This window comes from Apteryx mantelli, chromosome 3, assembly GCF_036417845.1.
Source record: "Apteryx mantelli isolate bAptMan1 chromosome 3, bAptMan1.hap1, whole genome shotgun sequence".
Classification (NCBI taxonomy): domain Eukaryota; kingdom Metazoa; phylum Chordata; class Aves; order Apterygiformes; family Apterygidae; genus Apteryx; species Apteryx mantelli.
The window spans coordinates 138231310-138251470 of record NC_089980.1 but is presented as its reverse complement, the minus strand read 5'-3'; the positions used below and the strand labels follow the sequence as shown (position 1 = coordinate 138251470).

General features: G+C 57.7%; 1 protein-coding gene across 4 annotated transcripts; it reads right to left on the bottom strand.

Moving 5' to 3' along the window:
* Positions 1-44: 44 nt before the first annotated feature.
* PNOC (prepronociceptin) lies at positions 45-14042 on the bottom strand. 4 transcript variants are annotated; one of them, XM_067294460.1, is made up of 4 exons: positions 13988-14035; positions 8308-8450; positions 1883-2122; positions 45-680 (listed from the first exon to the last, which is right to left on the bottom strand). In XM_067294460.1, the coding sequence occupies exons 2-4, from the start codon at positions 8431-8433 to the stop codon at positions 516-518; spliced, it is 531 nt and encodes a 176-aa protein (XP_067150561.1). In that variant the 5' UTR covers positions 8434-8450; positions 13988-14035; the 3' UTR covers positions 45-515. The 4 variants fall into 4 exon arrangements, with proteins under 4 accessions (XP_067150561.1, XP_067150559.1, XP_067150558.1 ...); XM_067294458.1 differs by having other exon boundaries at positions 593-2122; positions 8308-8527; positions 13988-14042; XM_067294457.1 differs by having other exon boundaries at positions 593-2122.
* Between the last annotated feature and the right edge of the window lie 6119 nt (positions 14043-20161).

Here is a 20161-nt window from a genome sequence, read left to right as displayed (position 1 = left end):
GAAAGCGCTCAATAAATAAATAAATAAAATAAAAATGCTTCCAGTTGCTTTCTGGACCAGCCTTTAATGGACGGGCGTCATGTCGTGCCCCCGTTACCCTCCTGCCCCCCTCGCTCGGGGGGAAACCGAGGCACGGAGGCGACGGGGCAGGGCTGGGGTTGGGAGCAGGGCGCACCGAAGACCCGAAGGCGTTTCAAAAATCTCAGCGGCCGTGGGAGATCCCGTGGGGTAGGCAAAGCCGAAACACATCATTTTCCCACTGTGGTTCCACCCCTCCCCACCCCCAAATCCTGGGTCTAATTTGGGATGTTTCCAGCGGGACTAAAATTTGGCAAACATCCTGCCAGATTTTTTTATTTTTCCTTCTTCTTTTTTTTTTTTTAATTTTTTCTTTCCCCCTCCTCCCCAGTATCCCTCCCCGCAGTCCGCTGCCCCTGGGGCGATCCTTGCTCCCGTCGCCGACGGAGGCCGCCTTCTTCGCGTCCTGGCTTAAACTGCTGCCGAGCGAACAGCGGTCAGGAGCGGGCTCTCGAGTAGGGAGAAAAGTGATTTCTGAACGCGTGCGAGTCTGGAGCGCTTTGGGGTCCGTCAGGGTGAGGTGGAGGCTGGCTAGGTGGACAGGAGCAGGGTTTAATTTTGCCTGTGCCTGGTGGCAGGTGCCGGGACGCGGTGCCGGAACGCTACAAAAAAAAAAAAAAAGAAAAAAAAAGAAAAACACCAAACGAAACACAAGAAGAAAAAAAAAAAGAAAGAAAAAAAAAAACGGAAAAAAGCAGCTGAGCCAAGAGCGCAGCGGGCCTGGGGGCGGCTCGGCCCGCGAGCTGCTCTCTCCCGGGGGCTCCGGCGCAGCTGGGACGAGGCGGGGAAACGCCGGCCCGCCGGAGAGACTCGCAAAGCCTCTCAGAGGAAAAAAAGAAAAAAGAAAAAAAAAAGAAAGAAAAAAAAAGTTTCATTTCCTTAATTCTAGGGCTGCCACGAAGTCGGGGACACGCACAAAAACACGTCCTTTGACACCGAGCTGAGCCACGGCGAGGGCCGGGCTGTGTTGCCAAAATGGAGGGCGGTGGGTCACTCTCTGGGTGATGGAGGAGCTCCGGCTCCGCTCAGCGGATCCTCCGTGGGGAGCCGACACTTAAAAACGCATTTTTGAAATCTAAAATTGGGAAATTTTCTCCTTTCGGAAAATGCGTGGCCCCCTCCCCCCCCGCCCCGGCCTGCCTCGAGGAGTCACCGCGGGGCAGCGGCACCTCAGCGCCGCGCGTCCAAAATGGCGCTCGCTGAGGAAAAACGGGGGAGAAGCCGGGGGGGGGGGGAGGACGGATCAGGGTTGCAAAGCTACAGCGTGGGCTGAAAAAATGTAAAAATAACAGCAGCAGGCTGGGGTTGAGCTGCTCGGGCCTCCTGGGGTGCCGGGGGTGGCCGGAAAGGCCGTGGCGGAGGTGGGGAGGGAAGCGCCGCCCCGCCGCCCCCGCTGAGGCGAGACGGGGCCGTGTCGGGCGCCATTTTGAGGGCTGGCGTGGGGGGAAGGGGGAGGAAGGGTTGACTTTTTTGGCCGCTCTAAGGGGGATCGGCGGGGTGTCGGGGGCGGCACGGGCGCCGGCTAGATCTCGTTGTGCTCGTTCAGGTCGGCGGCTATGTCGTACTCACTGGAGCGGGGCGACATGCCCAGGTACTGCTTGAGGAACTCGCTAAAGCGCTTCTTCCGCACCCCGATGAAGCCCCCGTACCGCTTCTGCACCCCCCGGGCCGCCGGCGCCGCCAGCCGCCTTGGCTCCGCTGGCGGCCGGGCCCCCGGCCGCTGGGCCACGACGTCGGCCGGCTGCTCCGGCGGTGCCTTGCTGCCGCCGTCTTCGGCCGCCCGCTGCCGCAGCAGAGCGCTTACCTGCGCCGCCCGCCTCGCCGCCGCTGCCACCGCCGCCGCCATCGCGGGCCGCGGGCCGGCGCCCCGCAGCCCGGCGGCCTCCTCCACCTCGAAGGGCCGGGCCATGGCGGCATCGGCGGCGTCATTGTAGTCGTCATCGTCGTCCTCCTCCTCCTCCTCCCGTGGGCCGGCGGAGGCGGCGGCGCAGAGCTCCCAGGTGGCGCGCGGCACGGCCTGGCCCTCGCACTCCAGGACGCAGACCTGCGCGGCGAGATGGAGAGAGGACGGTCAGCCGGCCGCGCTGCTGCCTGGAGATGTGATATTTCGCCCAGCTGAACCCCCAAACTGTTGCTTTCAGCCCCATTTTGGCCTAGGCCCACTCCCTGCTCACACAGGGTCACCAGGACCATGTCCAGATGGCTTCTGAGTATCTCCAAGGATGGAGGCTCCACAGCCTCGCTGGGCAACCCGGTTCAGCCTTCAGCCACCCTCACAGTAATAAAGTTTTTTTTCTTAGGCTTAGATGGAATTTCCTGTGTGTTGAGCACGGAACCAGAAAGGTTGAGGTTGGCAGGGTCCTCTGGAGATCATCTAGTCCAATCCTCCTGATCAAGCAGGGTCACCTACAGCACCTTGCTCACGACCCTCTCCAGATGGCTTTTGAATACCTCCAAGGAAGGAGACTCCACAGCCTCTCTGGGCAACCTGCTCCAGTGCTCTGTCACCCTCACAGGAAAGAAGTTTTTCCTCATGTTCAGATGGAGCTTCCTGTGTTTCAGTTTGTGCCCGTTGCCCCTCGTCCTATCGCTGGATACCACTGAGAAGAGCCTGGCCCCATCCTCTCAACACCCTCCCTTCAGATACTTAGGCACATTGATGAGATTTCCCCCCCCCCTCAGTCTTCTCTTCTGCAGGCTGAACAGTCCCAGCTCTCTCAGCCCTTACTCAGATGAGAGATGCTCCAGTCCCTTCATCATCTCAGTGGCCCTCCACTGGACTCGCTCCAGTAGCTCCATGTCTTTCTTGTACTGGGGAGCCTAGAACTGGACACAGCACTCCAGATGTGGCTGAGTAGAGGGGAAAGATCACCTCCCTTGACCTGCTGGCAATGCTCCTCCTAACACAGCCCAGTATACCATTGGCCTTCTCTGCCACAAGGTCACCTTGCTGGCTCATGGTCACCTTGTTGTCTACAGTGACCCCCCCCCCTCAGATTCTTCTCTACAAAACTGTTTTCCAGCAGGTCGGCCCCCAGCCTGTCCTGGTACATGGCATTAGTCCTCCCCAGGGTCAGGACTGTACACTTCATTCTATTGAACTTCATGAGGTTCCTCTCTGCCCATCTCTCCAGACTGTCAAGGTCCCTCTGAAGGGCAGCACAACCCTCTGGTGTATCAGTCACTCCTCCCAGATTTTTATTGTCTGCAAACCTGCTGAGGGCAAACTCTGTCCCTTCACTGAGGTCGCTGATGTAGAGGTTAAACAGTATTGGCCCTGGTATTGGCCCCTGGGGTCCTCCACTGGTGACTGGCCTCCAGCTGGATTTCATGTGGCTGATCACAACTCTCTGAGCCCAGCCATTCAGCCAGTTTTCAACCCACCTCACTGACCACTTACCTAGCTCATACATTGTCATCTTGTCTGTGAGGATGTTATGGGAGACAGTGTCAAACACCTTGCTAAATTCAAGATAAACAACATCCACTGCTTTTCCCCATCTACCCAGCCAGTCATCTCATCATGGAAAGCTCTCAGGTTGATTAAGCATGATTTCCCCTTGGTAAATCCATGCTGACTACTTCTGATCACTTTCCTGTCCTTCATATGTTTGGTAATGTTTGCAGGATTATTTGCTCCATCACCTTCCCAGGGATCAAGGTGAGGCTCACCAGCCTGTAGTTCCCTGGATCCTCCTTCTGGCCCTTGTGAAAGCTAGGGGTGACATTTGCTTTCTTCCAGCCTTCAGGAACCTTCCCTGATGGCCATGACCTTTCAAAGATCATTGAGAGTGGCCTCACAGTGATACTGGCCAGCTCCCTCAGCACCTGTGGGTACATCCCATCAGGTCTACAACTTCTCTCTTTCTGAGAGACTCCTCAGACACCACTGCTCGCCAGACAGTAGCAGCAAAACCCAGCACCCAGGGGAAACCAATCAGGAGAAAATTGTAAGAGAGCCACTCAGACACGTGCAATTCCCTATTTTGATGTCTGAGGGAAGCCAGGCTCTTCAGAGCAATATATATATATAGTTGTCCCAAAGTGATGTGGCTGTGTGGGTCCTTGTATGGCTGGGAAAGCTGTGAGAGTCTTTGTAGATACACCAGCTGGCATTTCTTGAGCTCAGCTGTTGGAAACCTCCAGCTTTGCAGCTCTGAAACAAAGGTTTCCCGCTGCTCTCACGTACACTTTCTAAAGTGGCAGAGCTTTCAGGAGGCCGAGCTCAGTTCTTCTCTTAGTGATGGGAAAAAAGGGGATACAGTCTTATGTTTTTTGATATTGAGTGTTGCACCCCTGCAGGAACAGGACATGTCCTGGCTGGGTCAACAGGAGGAAAAAAACCCAAACAAATCTCAATGAGGAGGACACTGTGGGGGCAATGTTTGTATCCTTCCCTTTGTGCAATGGATCTGGGTAGCATTGTAAGCTGGAGGCTGTTCATTGTGACCTGAATCCAAGCAGTCCTGGGTGGCCACAGCCTTCAAGTGTCCCCGGCCAGCCCTGGTTCACCCCTGGCAGAGAAACATGTGGAAAGAGCATGATCTGCTCATCAGGTTGAGCTGGAGCTGGTTATTGCTTACAAGAACAGGAAAAACTTGCACTGAAAGCCTTACTGGATCTACCCTTCCCTGTAAGCTCCTCTGGTGCTTAAGCTGGAGCTGGCCCTGGCCCTGATTGGGTTTCAGAGCTGGTTTGTCGTTGCTATGGGGCTATCTGCCCTGCCAAAAGCACGCAGCATGGGGGAGCTCTGGCAGTGAGAGATGTGACTAATCCTTCTGTGTAAACCTCAGGGTTGCTCCTGTGCTGAGCCAAGACTTCTGTCCCGTGGATATCAAAACCTTTGAGGAGTCTAGTGCTGATAGACAAAACGTCCCTGCAGTGCCCTGCTTCTGGGATAAAAGGTGGCTGGTTACATGAAGATAACTTGTCTGATTAGCACTAGCTAATTTTAAATATGCTTCAGAAGGAATTACCCTAGGCATTAGGCCAAATGCCATCAGTGGGGACTGTGGTTCTATGGCCCAACCATAAAACAGGATCATGAACATCCTGGGGTCCTTTGCCACCATGCAATTCCCTTAATTCACATGAAAACAGTTTCACCACTTCTGCTGCCAGCTCTTAGATGACTTCCAATCAGCACTGGTAGCTTCTGCCAGCTGTTCAGCTCAAGGCACTTTAGCTCTCATTTGTCTTTGAGTTTTCACTGTTGGACTTGCTTGAACCTGAGCATGCAGCAAACACACGTGAACAACAGGTGGAGAGCCTGTCCTCCTTGCAGAGACCCTCTGGGTCATCTGCATGACAGAAACCAGCTCAAATGTGCTGCCCATCCTGCCTCCCAGCTCCTACCACAGCTAGGCTTCCACGCTGACGAGCAGGGAGGAAGATCCTGACCGTCCCTGCCTGCCTGGCTGGAAGCACTGTCTTGAGGCCCTCAAGGACTCTCTTCCTCCAACTTGCTGCCCTGCAGCTCCTGTCCCTGCTAGGGATGAGCAGGTGTAATTCTGAATGCTTCATTTCTAATGAAAGTCACTGAGTCTTTCACCGTCTCTCAAGTATTCCTGCAAAGGGCAGGTGCTGAGCTGGCTGAATTAGGATCATCACATGGACATGCACTGCACATGTGGCCAGGCATGCACAGGTCATGTGGCCAGATGTGCACAGTACACATGGGCAGGCATGTGTAGTACATGTGTCCTTTTGGAATGGGGCAGGAGAGAAGGTTTGGGAGTCCTCAGCAAACACGGGCCAATGCTCCTGTGACTGGTTCCTACACTACCCAGAGCAGCTCCTTCTGAGTCAGGGTGTAAAACCTTTAGTTGGCAGGAACAGTACCACCATGGATTTGCACCATCCCTAGATGACTCTAGGGGCCAGGATGTAGGTGATTCCTCCACATCATGAAGACTTGCTCCATCAGCTTCTTCTTACTCTGACAGCCAGCAGCTACCATGGCGGAGGCATGCCCCTAACTTCAGGGGATCTCTTGTTTCTATATCTATGAAGTCTCAGCTCTGCAGCCCTTGGAAAACTACTTTTACATTTCCAAAGTCCTGAGCGAGGATGGACCAGCCACAAGGCTGGATGGGACTTGCTTGGCCGCTGCTTTGAAGATGGTGGTGGTTTGTACCAACTTCCAGCATGCCACTTCTTCTACCTCAAATAAAGACTCCAGGCTCCTCTACTCCTGAGTGGTCCTGACTCAAATCATTCTTGCTTTGCAATACAAGCCTGTCAGAGGGTCCATGAGCCCCCGACCACCCCATCTCATCTCCATCTCGCTGTCCGTGAGTGCCAGGAAAGGCAGGGCAAAGCTGGTGTTAAGCAAAATGCCTCTCATTCATTGCTGCTCAGCCTGCCTCTAGCTTGCCACAGGCTGGACAGGGTTCAGCAGGAAACATTAGCTTTTCACTATCCCGTTAGCACACATCTTCCTTGGGGATGTCCCCTGAGCTTAATGATGTGGCACCACCAGGCACAGAAAGACCTGCACCCTCCAGAAATGGGACAAAGCAGGAAGGGCTAGCTCTCTGCACAGACGCTGGGGGACTCAGGCTGGCAAGTAATGTTTCAGGGTAGAAGCAGGAGGACTGTGCTCCAAATCTTGGGAACTGAGCCCTGTGTTTGCCCCTGCTGGAGAGGAGGCCTTGCCAGCAGGGCAGGCAGGTGGAAATGGGCACGGTGCAACTGCATGCACCACTTTGCAAGCTCGGCTGGGGGACGGAGGCGGCTGCTGGGGCGGCTGCCCTGGAAGTCACCGGTCCCGTCTTGCTCCTGCACGTCCTCCGCAATTCCCTGCCCTCTCCCCTCCTTCCGCCTCCTTCGTGCTTGTTGCCGCCATGCCTGAGGGGCAGCTGGCTCGGCCCCGAAACCTTGCCGCCGTGCCGCGGTGGCCTCGGCCTCCCACCGTGCCCCTGGCAGCCGGCGCGAGGTGGAGCGCGTGACGGCCAGGATGAGTCACGGTGCCCGAGCGCCACGACAGGGTGAGCGCTCAGCCTTCCTGGTCCCTCTTAAGGGTGCATTATCCATCTGCTCTCCCCAGCCCACCCCCAGGGCAGGGCACCCCCGGGGCAGTTTGGATGAGCCCCAGCTGGGGGCAGATTTTCCCAGCCCGGCTGCTTTACTGGAGGTTTCCCATGCTGCCGGCTCCTGCGGGAGCAGCCGGGCCGACACGGCACTGAGCCCTTGACAGGCGGCCGTCACAGCCCGTGGTAATTTATCCTTGCAGACTCGATAATAAACAGGGAAGCGGGCAGGGGGGATGTGATCGATCCTGCCCACGTGGCTGGAGGAGGGGGGGGACAATAGCGAAAGAAATGTTCCTCGCAAGAGCATCGCCATGGCTCGCTGGAGAGGAAAAGAAAGCATTATCGGCTGTGAAAAAGCGCTCTTTAATGGATCTCCTGACCGCGCGCTCTTTAATCAAACGCTCAAGGCGAGGTTTGCTTTGCTACACAGCCAACCGGAACGTAGAGCCGAGCTCCGAAAATGAGGAAATGTGGTGAAAAAGCTCCCGGAGGCCCAGACCCCATTGCTGCTGGGGAGGTGATGCCCTGCAGTGTCAGGCCCTGGCTGGGGCAGGGAGCCGGGAAGCAGCCCATTCCCATCCGGAGGCCGTGCGCCCAAACAGCTCTGCAAGCGGAGTCTGCTCCCTGCCATCACCCCGGGACAGCCCGGTGCCGTGTGCCTCCTCGGAGCGGGTTGCACTGGGATGCAAGAGGCTGGTTGAGGGCTGGCAGCAGAGTGGAGATGCTGAGCCGAGCACACAGGAACGTGCCCAGCAACTCGGCTTTGTTCCCAAAAACACATCCAGGGGCCAGATTAACAGGCTGGGAGGGGATGGGTGGGGGTCTGACATGCTGATTCATCCCTTTCCAATTAACCGTTTCATTTGCAAGGCATTTCATGCTGGCTTGACAGTCCTGGAGGCTTTTTTCTCTCTCAAACTCATCAAATTTCATAATGCATCTGTAAACCTGTCCCTAGCATAAAGCCGGTCCTGCTGGGGCCTTTTGGCACCCAGGACCCATTTGCACCCTGCGGGTCGGTGGCACCATCCCCCTGTGGTGCAATGCTCCCTGCCTGCCTCTAGCCACTGTTCATCACCTCCTACAGCTGCAACGATGAGCTGAAGGGCTCCCAAAGCTTAAAAAAAAACGTAAACCCAACAGCAGCGGCGGGGCGAAGGAGGCCGCCCCGCGCAGGGGGCCTCGAGGGACTTACGAGCACGTTGAAGCCGTCCCACTGGCTGTACATGTGCCGGTCGCAGCTGAGGCAGTCGCGCTGGCAGTCGCTGAGCACGTGGGCGAACAAGCAGAGCAGCAGGAGGTCCCAGAGCACGGCCCTCATGGTGGCAACCGCAGCAGCTGGAGCACGGAGAGACAGAGACGGTGAGCCCGGGCGGCCGCCGGCACGGGGCAGCTCGCTGGGAGCTGGCGAGCTCCTGCGAAAACACACCGGACCTCAGATCTACTCCCCTAGATGGATGCTCCCTGGACATCTGATTCCCAAAACATACAGCGCGTTTGCTCTTAAGATACCTGGTCCTAAATGAGCTACCAGCAATGCGCAGACCTCGCCAAACCTGCTTCTTGGGAAGGGAGCCTCCCTGCCCAGTTGCCCCCCAGCACCTCCAGAAACAAATTATTTGCCGGCTTAATTCTTTCCAGTCTATCTCACGCTGTGACCAGACGGGGCTAGCTGGCCTCCGGGCCCCGGCGGTGCTTATTTTAGCACGCAGACGTAGTGGCGCAGTCCAGACTGCCCCGGAGCAGGACACTGCTTAGCCAAGCATCACCGGAGCTGAGCACAGGAAAGGCTCTCTGCAGACCTCGCCCTGCTCCGGTTTGCTCTCCAGTCCATTTTGGGGGACAGTTTGGACCCTGGCATCCCTGTCCTGAGCTCAGTAGCCATCTTCCTTTGCTGCTGGTTTGACACGGACACGCACCCCATTCGGCTGTGCTGCGGCCCCAGCAAGGTAGGACACAAAGCCAGGAGCACTGATGTCCGAAATCACAGCCAGAGTCCATTAAAATCTCCTGGCATCATCCAGCCCCCGGTGCTCCAAGGTGTTTCCACCTGAATAGCTAATCATTAAGGTTTAACGACCAACTCTTTATTACCCTGGGTCTGGCTGAGACACAGGACAGCCCTTGCAAGCAGATGCCCGCTCCCTTCCCGTTGCAGAAGCAGGGAGCTGCAGTGCCCTGTTTCAAGCCCCCTTTCAGCCGAGGCCGGTTTCCAGCCCTGCCTAAACCCTCGCACTGCCTCCAAGACCAATGCCAGCACAGGGAGACCAGGCAAACCGTGGTTAAGTGATTTGACCAATGTCATGCAAGGCTGCCCATGGCAGATCCATGTTTCCACCCCTGCCACCCTTGGCGAGTGCTCTCCTTCCCCTTTGAGGAGATTTTGGCCATGTCACCACTGTCCGGGCTATCACATGAAGCCAGCAGCTCTCCTTTCCTCCAAAGGCTGGGCCACACAATCACAGCCCGAATCGTGGCAGTGCTGGGATGGGTCCCATGGAGGATGATGGATGGATCACCACAGATATCTGCCAACAGGAGACGAGGTCCACTTGAAACCTCCCTCTTGCTTTAAATCTGCCAGAAAAAGGGATCAAGTGTTTCTGAGATGCAGGAGAAGAGGGTCGTTGGGGCACGGTGGTAGACAGTGTGAAGCAAGGCTTGTCTGCAGTCTTGTGGGAGGTTTCTAAGCCAGCAACAGGGAAAAGGAGAGGCGGAGGAGGAGAGCAGAGCAGGATGGAGAGATGAAGGTTAGGGCTACCCTTGGTGGCACCTTGGGTCCCTTGGTGCCCTATGGACCTGGAGTAGTACGGAGCAGGCTTGGAACAAGCCGCATCCAGCAGAAGGGGTTCCCTGCTAAAGAAAGTGGGGATAAAGTGGGAATATCTCCAGAAGCCTCTTCAAAGTCATGCACAAGGGTATGAGAAGTCCCTTTTCTCCTCTAAAAATGATCGCCAGCCTTTCATGCCATCTCTGACAGGCACCAGGAAACCACATGCTGGGCTCAGGGTCCTCTGCAGAGGGCTCATCCTAGCATCACACGCAGCTGAAACCCATCCTGGGCTGGAGCATGTGTCCTCCTTGGAGGCAAGGAAGACCCCAACGACCAGGACAGTGGTGCCTACAGTCCTCGCTTGTCTCTGTGCAGAAGGTTCTGCAAACCAGGCAATCCTCCAGCCAGAAGCAAGCACCCCGCAGCCTTGTCCGATGGGGGGGACTCAGCCATGGACATCCAGAGAGGAGAAACATGGACATCGCAGAGAGGAGAAACCGAGGACCTCTGCTTTAACCAGGTCTATTGCAATCAGAAACGTGCCTCCTCCACGGTGTATCACCCTCTCCTTTCTATAATCCAGGGCCTCAGCGGTGAAGGTGTTTCTGGAGGCAGGTCTGCAGCTCCCGTCTTCTCTCCTGACTCGGTTTCCCTGCGGGTCAATGGGAAGGTGGGCTCCAGTGCGTGCAGGAGGCACAGGGAGATTTTGGGGGTGGGTTTGCTCTTCCTTACTCAAGCAGCCGGCGGAGGCTGCAAAGCCAGCGAGTCAGGGCTCACCCCAAATCCATTCTCCGCCAGCGGCATTAACATTCCTGTTCCTTGCAATACAGCTGAGCGCCAGCCAGAAAAGGCCGGATTTGGGATCCTTGAGCCGACTCAGCGACCAGCAGAGAGGATGCACGAGGCACTAAAGAAATGACGGCAGGATTTCCTTGCCGGCGGCGGAGTGACGCTGGCAAGAGCCCCGAGGGTTTGTGCGACCTCTGCTTTACCGGTGGGGCCGGGCAGGGGAGGGAGCCGCGGCAGAGCATCCCTGGGGATTTGCGGCCGGCATCGCAGGCCCCTGCGGTCCCTCCCCGGCCCCAGCTGCAGGCTGGCAGGGTTAAGCTGGCGGTGACACCGCGCCTGACGGCATCTGGTTGTCATTTGCTGGAGGGTATGAGGGAGAGCTGATAAGGAGCAGGAATTAAGGCTTAATCTTCACTGAGGCTCATTAAAACTGGATGGCGGAGTGAGTCAGAGGATTGGCAGGAAGCTCCTGGGAGAAGGCCGGGCCCCCGCTCGCCTGCAGGGTCCCCGTGTCCCCCCGGCATCCCCAAAGTGGGGCAGGCCAAGGGGAGACGGGGGATGAGGTTGCTGGGCTGGTGATGAGGGAGGTTTTTTGGGACGGCTCCTGCAAAGCCACCGGCAGGGAGCCCACGCGGTGCCCGTGAAGGAGGCGGAGGGGCTTCCCCACGGCGGGCGCCCCGACGGATGCTCCGCGCCGACGCCGGCGTCCCGGGGACCCGCGGCGCTCGGGCAGGCAGCCTCCCCGCCGGCTCCTCGTCCCCCGGCGTGCTTTCAAGTTCACGGCGTCCTCGAGAAAGCCGGTGACATCTGGCTGCGGCGCGGCGGCGATTACGGCCCAGGCTTTTCTCGCCTGCTAATTGGAAGATGCTATCGGCGCGGGCCGGCCGGGCACGGGCGCTCGCCCGGCCAACGTAATTCCCCATGGAGAATCGGCAGGAACGGCCGTGCGCCGGTGATAAGGCTCAAGGGCACGGTGGCGGGGGGGGGGGGGTGGGAAACGGGGGAAAAAATCCCTCCCCTGAGCTTCAGAGCTTCCCAAAAAATTAAATCAGTGCAGCTACCCTTGGCTGTCCGTGTCGGGGATGCTGGAGCAAGCTGCGCTTGGGGCAGCCGGGGCTAGATTGAGGTATAAAGCCCATTTTTGAGTCTAGCAGCAGCTCCCAGGCCTCGGCAGAGCCCAAAGCACCAGCCAGGACCAGTCTCCGAAAAATCCGCAATTTGCCCCCGAAACGGCACCTCCTTGGCAGGACGGGGCGAAGCTCTCGCCTCCTTCCTCCATCCTGCCCCGATTTTCCCTCTCCTAAAGGGAAAACTCTCCATCTCCCTGGGACGGAGGGACATGACGCCCACCCTTTGCTTGCACCCACCTCTGTGGTCCCTGCTGGCGCAGGCTGCGTCGGTAGCAGTTTGCAATGAAGTTGAAATGCCCTGATGATATTATTATTATTATTATTATTATTATTATTATTATTATTATTAGGGTAAAAGCGACAGCCTTTCTGGAAACCCAGCCTGCAGTTCAGCTAACGGAGGAGTCCGGCTCTCCATCAAAGCAACCGGCTCTTGTTTATTGTTCCGGGGGGGAGGACGCGGGAGGCGTATACACATAAAAAGAGTAATTCAGAGGCCAGTGGACACGACAGAGCAGCGCTCACGGGGCATTAATAACCTGCGAGGGAGCAGGAGGCCGGTGGAAGGGGAAGCAGGTGGCTACGGAGATGTGCTTTCATTTATTTTGCTTTATTTTTGAACTTGCACGCGGTGCTGGGGGGGGGATCGGAGCGGGCTCCGGCCGGCTGGGAAGGAGGAGACGAGAAAAGCCATCCGCGCTGGGGCGCAGACGAAATCCTCGCCCTGCGACCGCCCCGAGGAATTGTTTTTATTTTTCCCCCTGCTTATTCCTATGCTTCACGCCCAAAGCAAGGCCTCATCCCGAGGGCACGGCAAAGTGGCCTGGGACGCAGCATCGAAGGAGTCAAGCCGCCTCCAGCCGAAAAGCGCAATATTGTCCAACAGTGTCCCCCACTGGCACCGGCTAAAACACGTCGCCGCTCTGCTCCCAGACTCCCGACATTAAAAAACCCACAAAGTTGCCGTCGCCGTTGCTCGGCCGGGCAAAAAACCTCCGAGCCCGACTCCGGCAAAACGCAGGTGCCGGGAGCCTCGCGGGGTAAAAAAAAAGGGGGAAAATAAAAGCTCCCGCGGCTTAGCGAGGAGCCCGGGGCCATGCACAGCATTGCACCTCGATGCCGGCGACCGGGCTCTCCGGCTTTTGTGAGCCGGGGGTGTTTTTTTCGGCTGGGGCCTGATCTCGCTCCCCGGCGCTTGCAGGAAAACGAGCGCTGCCTTTTGTTGCTCCCCCTCAATCAGGTAATTGGCCATAATTGGCCAAATTACACGCTGCGGCGAGACCATAAACACAGATGCGGGAGCTACGGCTTGAGAAAGGCTATTTAGAGGTAAAACCCCAGGAAGAAAATTTCTTCCCGGATCCCCCCGGTACCCCCAATTCCCAGCCACGCATTCCTACCCGCCTTTCTTTCTCTCGGGGACTGCCAGAGCAGTTTTCCTGCCTTTTGTGCTTTTTCGGGGCGGAAAAGGGGCTGCTCCCGCGGCAGAGGGCTGCGGGCGCATCCTCCGGTGACCCCGGCGAAGTTGCAAAGTTACCTACCGCCCCTTTTGTTCCGGCTCTAAAGCAGCACGACGCAAACCCGGAGCGGGGAAAGTCGGAGCGCGGCAGCTTAGTGGCTCCGCAGCCCGGGTCGGAGGCGTCGTCGCGGGGAGAGCTGCGCAAAGCCCTGGGGCTTTTGTTTAAAAGAAAATAATAATACCTCCGAGAAAATGAGCAACAGCAAAAAAAATCCTCCCGTTCTGCCTCGCGGGGAGAACGAACCCGCCAGCCGTCATTTAACCGGCACCTTTCCTGCTGGGAATAGTGGCAGGGGGGGCCCACAGGGATGCCGCAAGGAAGATGCCGTGCTTTCGCCACGGCGTCGGTGGGCTTCGGCGCGCGCCGTCTCCTGTTGCGTCCCTGCCTGTCTCGCAGCCTGGTCAATCCGAGGAGGCTTTTCCTAGGGAGCCGGACTGGGAATGCAAAACTTTCTCGCAGGATGCTCGCCCGCACCGGCATCTTACGCAGGGACCGGCGGTGCGAGCGGAGGCATTTCTTCCCGCGGGGATGTAGCGATCTTAACCCTTGACGAGGAGGGAGACGTATACAGGGTGAAGCCTCCCGGGCGAGCGCCGGCGTCCGGCGAAGCCCCCCCGAGCCGCGGAGCCACGGAGCCGCGGAGCCGCGGAGCGGATCGCCTACCTGAGGGTGCGCTGCCGGCCGCGGGGCTCCTCGGATCCGCGCCTCTCGCGGCGCCGCTGCTGCCACGCCGGGATATATATACGGTGTACACACACATCCACACACCTCCCTCCCCAGCCCGCGAACACGTGCGCCGCTGAGCCCACCCCCGGGCGCTGACACGCGCCGCCGGGCCCCCCCGAGCCCACCCTCCCCGCTTCCCCTGCCCGCCGATCCGCACGGAGATGCGCCGCCGCACCGGACCCCCCGCCCGGGGCAGCCCCAGCGAAGCACCAACGTGACCCAAAGCCGAAAACACCCAAATGCTCTTTCGGAACGGCAGGGCTGCGCTCGGGAGAGTCGATGGGTCCCAGCATCAAAAATCCTGCCCCTTTCCCACCCACCTCCCCGCGGAGGCGAGCGTCCCTGCTGGACGCCCCTTCCTCATCTAGGACAAAAACGGGTTTCAGACGTGAGATGTTTCCAACGGGGATTTGCCGAGTCTCCGCCAAGGGGGAGCCTGCGGATCCGGATGGGTGCGCAGCCCTCCCTGGGGGCCCTTTTCCCCATGGCTCATCCCCCCTGCTCGACATCCCCAAAATAGCTGCCCACGCTGGGAGGAGGTTGCGGGGGGCTCCTTGGCCTCATTCCCAGCCCGCTCTGGCACGTTTGCGGCGGGCGCCGTTGGGCTAATGAGTGCGACGTGCATCGATCGCGGGCGGGTGCGAATAATTGATTTCTGGGTCGGCGGCTGAGCGGGGGAAATTAAAAACTTTTCATTTCGTGGCGATCGAAACGCTTCGCTTTCTCCGCCGAGGAAGGGAACTTCTTCTCCTTCCTGAAAAGGAGACGGAGCCGCACGCCTGCAGCGAGTGATGCCGCGAAACGGGGAGCTGGATCGGCCGGCGGGGAAGAGGCCAAAACACTCCTTTGTGTCCTTTCCAAATAAAACAATATCATTCCCCAGTTCTGGGTTGTTTTTCCCCAGTGGAAACCATTCATTGCATTGCACCAGCGCTTGCAAATGGTTTCCAGCACGTTGAGAAGGGGATTTTCAGCAATTACGGTATGGGGTGAAGGTGTTTTGCCCAGGTCCCCAAGAGGAGCCCAGCAAAGCTGGGTTTTCCCATGGTTTGGGTCGTTCCTTCCTAGCACCTGGCTGGCAAGGACACCAGGACCCTCAGCTGAAGCTTTTGTGAAGAAATCAGGAGATTTGCCTGATCTAGAGCTCAACCAGCTGCATAGCCAAGAATAAAAGGAGGAAGGAGGATCCTCCATGCCCTGACTGCCCCAGCTGGTCCTTCCTGCAGGACCACGTGTCCCAGTCCTCCACCTGCTCCTGCCACCGATCCGAACCGTCCTTATCCATGCGCTGGGGACGTGGCCACCTTAACCCATCTCTCGGAAAAGCTGGTGTCCCCCCATCTTCTCGTGCCTGCACTGGTTGGCAAAGGCCAAGCTCGCGTCCACTCGGCTCCAGCTGGGAGCCGGGACATCGCCATCCGGCTCGGCCGGTGCCGATCTCACCACCCAGCCTCAGCAATTAGAGAATAAAATCTGTAGCTGCGCGGAGATCGTATCGTGGTAATTTCTTGTAACAACTCCCTAGGAAGGCCTGGATAGCGGAGCGAAACGGCTCGGCACGCTCAACGCTTCCTTTCGCTTCCAAACAGTGCCTCGGCTATTAAATGATTGCATTTAACGGCCCGTATGAGATCTCAGATATGTGTGTGCCTGGGGGGGCATAAAAATATAGATATCTATGAAAATGCTGAAAAGTGGTGAAACTGCATTGCAGAAGCGGTGGTGGTGACAACAAGGACTCGTCCGGCACCGGAGAGCAGCGGTGACTATGGGGCTGAGGGGCTGCGTGGACAGAGAAACCCCAAAGCCAGAAGAGCAAACATGAGGGGAGCTGGGGAGAAGCCTGAATTTGGGCATTTTAGGGGAAAATTTTGCTGCTGGGATGGCCAAGAGCTTCACCCAGTGGTAAAGTCCTGCCAAGGGTGTTTAGCCCTCAGCACTTCTTCTGCCATCTCCTTGCCTTTGGGGTAATTTCAGAAGCTCTCAGGGCTGAGATTTGCTCCAGCGCCCCCCAAATAATTGCTTATCACCGTTCACTGAAGCACAGAAACAAAACCCGTCTCTCTCCTAACCTAGCAAAAGGAGATGATTACCTCAAAGGGCCATTTTCTTCTGCGGGTGATTTGGATGCCGTTCGGATGCTCGGCTCGCTAGCAGCCGCGGCTGAGCTGGCAGGACCACGAGGCAGACCGTGACATCAGATGACGTTACTCATGGCCTTGCTAATCGAGCCGGGGGGGAGGGGGGGGGCGACGGGGTGCCTGATAGCTTCAGCGCCCGAAGCCAGCATCCTAGGCAGGAGAAATGCCCCTATTTGCAGAATAGGTCTCTGTGGGTGCCAGCAACTAAATCCCTGCGGTGTTTTCCTGTGAGCAGCACCCAGGCAGTGAACAGCCTGGATAATCACCTGGGATTTCTGGCGGATTTGCCCCTTTGCAAAATTAGGACAGAAAATCTGGCAGCTTTGCTCGGCAGCGTCCCGGAGGAGATCAGCGAGTGCTGGAGGTGGCACCTCCTGGCCTGAACTTGCAGTGACCACCACTGTCCTCAGACTGGTCTCGGGGGGGTTTCAGGTTTATTTTTCCAGCTGTTTCATTTTCGTTCTGTTGGGAAGTTGGAGTCCGACAGCGAGCTTTCCTCCATGGGGCTCAAGGGGAAGAGCATCCCACCAGGGACAGAGCCGGAGGATTCGAACTGACGGGCAATTAGCAGCAAAAGCCAACGACCATTTTCATAAAGAGGACGCAAAGCAGATGGGAGCTGGCACGAGGGGAAAATTGAGAGGATTTAAAAGCTGCTGGGAGGATGCAGGAGCTGGAAAACTCCGGAGCCAGGGCATGCTTGAAATGGGAATGACTTTGGGCTGGAAACAGGAGCTTCATGTTGTTGTGCAGTGCCCCGCTTCCGCTTAGGGGAAGTTTTATATTCCTTAAGAAGACATTTGGACTCATGCATCCCTTAAATGTCACAAGCAGTGGAAGCGAGGACATACCCGGCCCGGGAGATGCCTCCCCAGATACGCTGTTTGCTTTCAGATGCCGCTTGATTATTTTTCCTATTAACTCTGTCCCACGGTTCTCAAAATGGGAGTTTATCAGGCAGCCGACCCCGGCGACAATTGCTCTTCTCCAGTCCATCAAGGAAAACGATTTTTCCCGCTGCGCGTCACCCATACAAACCACCGCTCCCAGTCTCGGCGTGCGGCCGCAATAAGCTGCCCGCAGAGCACCGGGCAGGAGGTAATTTTCCAGGCGCTCCACACAAATCAGGTGCTCGCTGCTGGGGCTGCATCGTGCTCGCGGGTGGCCTTGGCCGGGGGCTTTGGTGGGATGTGGTGGCTCTTTGAAGAGCTCCAGGGGGGCCTTCTTGCCCTGTCCCGGGGTGCCCTGTTCCCATCTGCGGGAGATAAACACCACAAAGGGCAGCAGGGAGCTGCTGGGGGATGTTCCCCGGTACCCAGAGACCTGCTATGGGGACGTGCAGGAGGATGAGGAAGAGCCGAGGCAGTGCTTTATGCAGAATGATAGGGCTGAGGTCTGCAAATGGCCAAATGAGCTAGGGTGGGCTGACCTGCTGGAAAGCAGCTCTGCGGAGAAGGACCTGGGGGTCCTGGTGGACAACAAGGGGACCATGAGCCAGCAAGGTGACCTTGTGGCAGAGAAGGCCAATGGTATACTGGGCTGTATTAGGAGGAGTGGAGCCAGCAGGTCGAGGGAGGTGATCCTTCTCCTCTACTCAGCCCTGGGGAGGCCACATCTGGAGTACGGTGTCCAGTGCTGGGCTTCCCAGTACAAGAGAGACATGGAGCTACTGGAGCGAGTCCAGTGGAGGGCCACTGAGATGATGAAGGGACTGGAGCATCTCTCATCTGAGTAAGGGCTGAGAGAGCTGGGACTGTTCAGCCTGCAGAAGAGAAGACTGAGGGGGGATCTCATCAATGTGCCTAAGTATCTGAAGGGAGGGTGTAGAGAGGGTGGGGCCAGGCTCTTCTCAGTGGTATCCAGCGATAGGACGAGGGGCAACGGGCACAAACTGAAACACAGGAAGCTCCATCTGAACATGAGGAAAAACTTCTTTCCTGTGAGGGTGACAGAGCACTGGAGCAGGTTGCCCAGAGAGGTTGTGGAGTCTCCTTCCTTGGAGGTATTCAAAAGCCATCTGGAGAGGGTCCTGGGCAAGGTGCTGTAGGTGACCCTGCTTGATCAGTGGGGTCAGACTAGATGATCTCCAGAGGTCCCTGCCAACCTCAACCCTTCTGTGATTCTGTGATTCTGTGAAAGGTGGCCGGGTCCCAGCAGGGAGAGCTCGGAGCAGGATCCCGGGAGCAGCAATGGGCGCGCACACAGGCGATGGAGAGGGAATGCCATTCCTGGACATTCAAACCATTTTTGGTGCTGCAATAAATGATGCTCCTCCCCACACCACCCCCTCGGAATGGGATATTTTCCCATCACGCCGGGGTGACGGTGCTGCTTGCAGCCAGGCGCCTGGGCCCCTGGGACTTGCAAAGCTCGCCCGCGTAACCAGCTCTTCCTCCTCTTGGGCAGGGGACTCTCGGCTCCACAGCACAACGTTGCTGGCACAAAAGTGGATAATCAGCAGCTGCAGGAGGCTGCTCTCCACCAGGATGGTGGTGGGGGGATGAGCATGGTGATGTCTCGGTCCCTGTGCACTCTCGCGGGCAGAGTGCTGGGGCCAGCGCGAAGCACAGTTTGTCCTTTCTCGGCTCGCGGCATGCCGAGCACGGCAGATGGATGAGCCCTGCTGGGCAGCGGGGAAGGACTCGCCAGGCCCGGCTTGAACCCATTTGGAGATGACTGTGTCTTTCCTTTCCTGCCCCAATATTGATAAACCTTAACTAAGGTGTCTGCCTGCGGTCCATGCACGGCGACGGGGCCAGAGCATCGCCTCGGCTCGTCCTCGGTGGCGGCCGTCCTTGCTCCCGAGGAACGATCGAAGCCCCGCTGAGGATGCCTTGGGTTGCCTGGAAACCTGCCGGCTCGCCGAGGGAAGCAGATGTGCTGAGCAGCGGCGTTGGGAGGCAATGAAAACCCAAACGCTGCCCGTCAGATCGCTGCCTCGGGGCAGCGGCAGGGGCAAGCAGCACACCGGGGGCCGACGGTTTGCAAAACGCCAGCTCTGCTTTGCAGTCGAGGGTTGTGCAAAACTCAGGAGCTGGGGGGTCTGGTTGAGCAGGGACAAGTTGGTAGAGATCTCAGCTCAGCAACTTGCATCAAGGCTGCAAACTGCAGTGATTGCAGGTGGAGCAAACTCCTACCGGGCGTCGAGGACATCGGGGTTCATGGGTGGACACAGAGCGTCTAGGTCTTGTGGGAAGGAAGCAGCGAGGTGCTGGGGCCTAGAAAGGGATGGACGGTGGGGAAGAGGCTGAAGATGGGACACAGTGTGGTGTCTCCTGGCCCATCACTGCCAACTGGGCGAGTCCTGCTCCTGCATCTCCATCCTGCTCCCACATCTCCATCCTCCTGCTCCTGCGTCTCCATCCTCCTGCTGCCATGCATCTGCCATCTTCCCTGAGCTGGGTCTAATGCCTGCCATCCCCCCTGGCTGGGCTGATTCAATTCACTGGGTGGAAAAATAGCTGCTTTTTTGTCAGGTTGGTTTTCCGCCACTTTAGTGAGCTAAATGAGCTCAGGAAGGAGGTCTGGTGGGCACTGGAGCTGGTGCCAGTGAGGCAGCTGGAGGCTGTGAGGGGGCCGGTGGCTGGAGGGGAAACCAGCCTCTGGGGCAGGAGCTGCCCTTCATGCAGGGCTTCAGCAAAGCAGCTGTAATTCCTTGCCTGGCTTTCCGGCATTGTGTGAGTAATAACGTTGCCCATGCGCCCTGCTGCGTCAGCCAGAATTTGGGATTTGCAGGGTGGTCCATCCTAACTATCCCAAATGCAATTATTCTCTGAAGATGGAGGGCGCGGAGGAGCTCAGGAGCCATGCAATGTGTTTCATGGGATGGGCACACTGTCTCCACGCACGGACCCCTCTGCCGCGGGGGACCTGAGGACCGGCCTGGCGAGCCCAGATGTGTGGACAAGCCCAGTGAGGACCTCCGCGGTGGTCGGGACTGGAGCACAGGGTGTAGGAGGAGAGGCCAAGG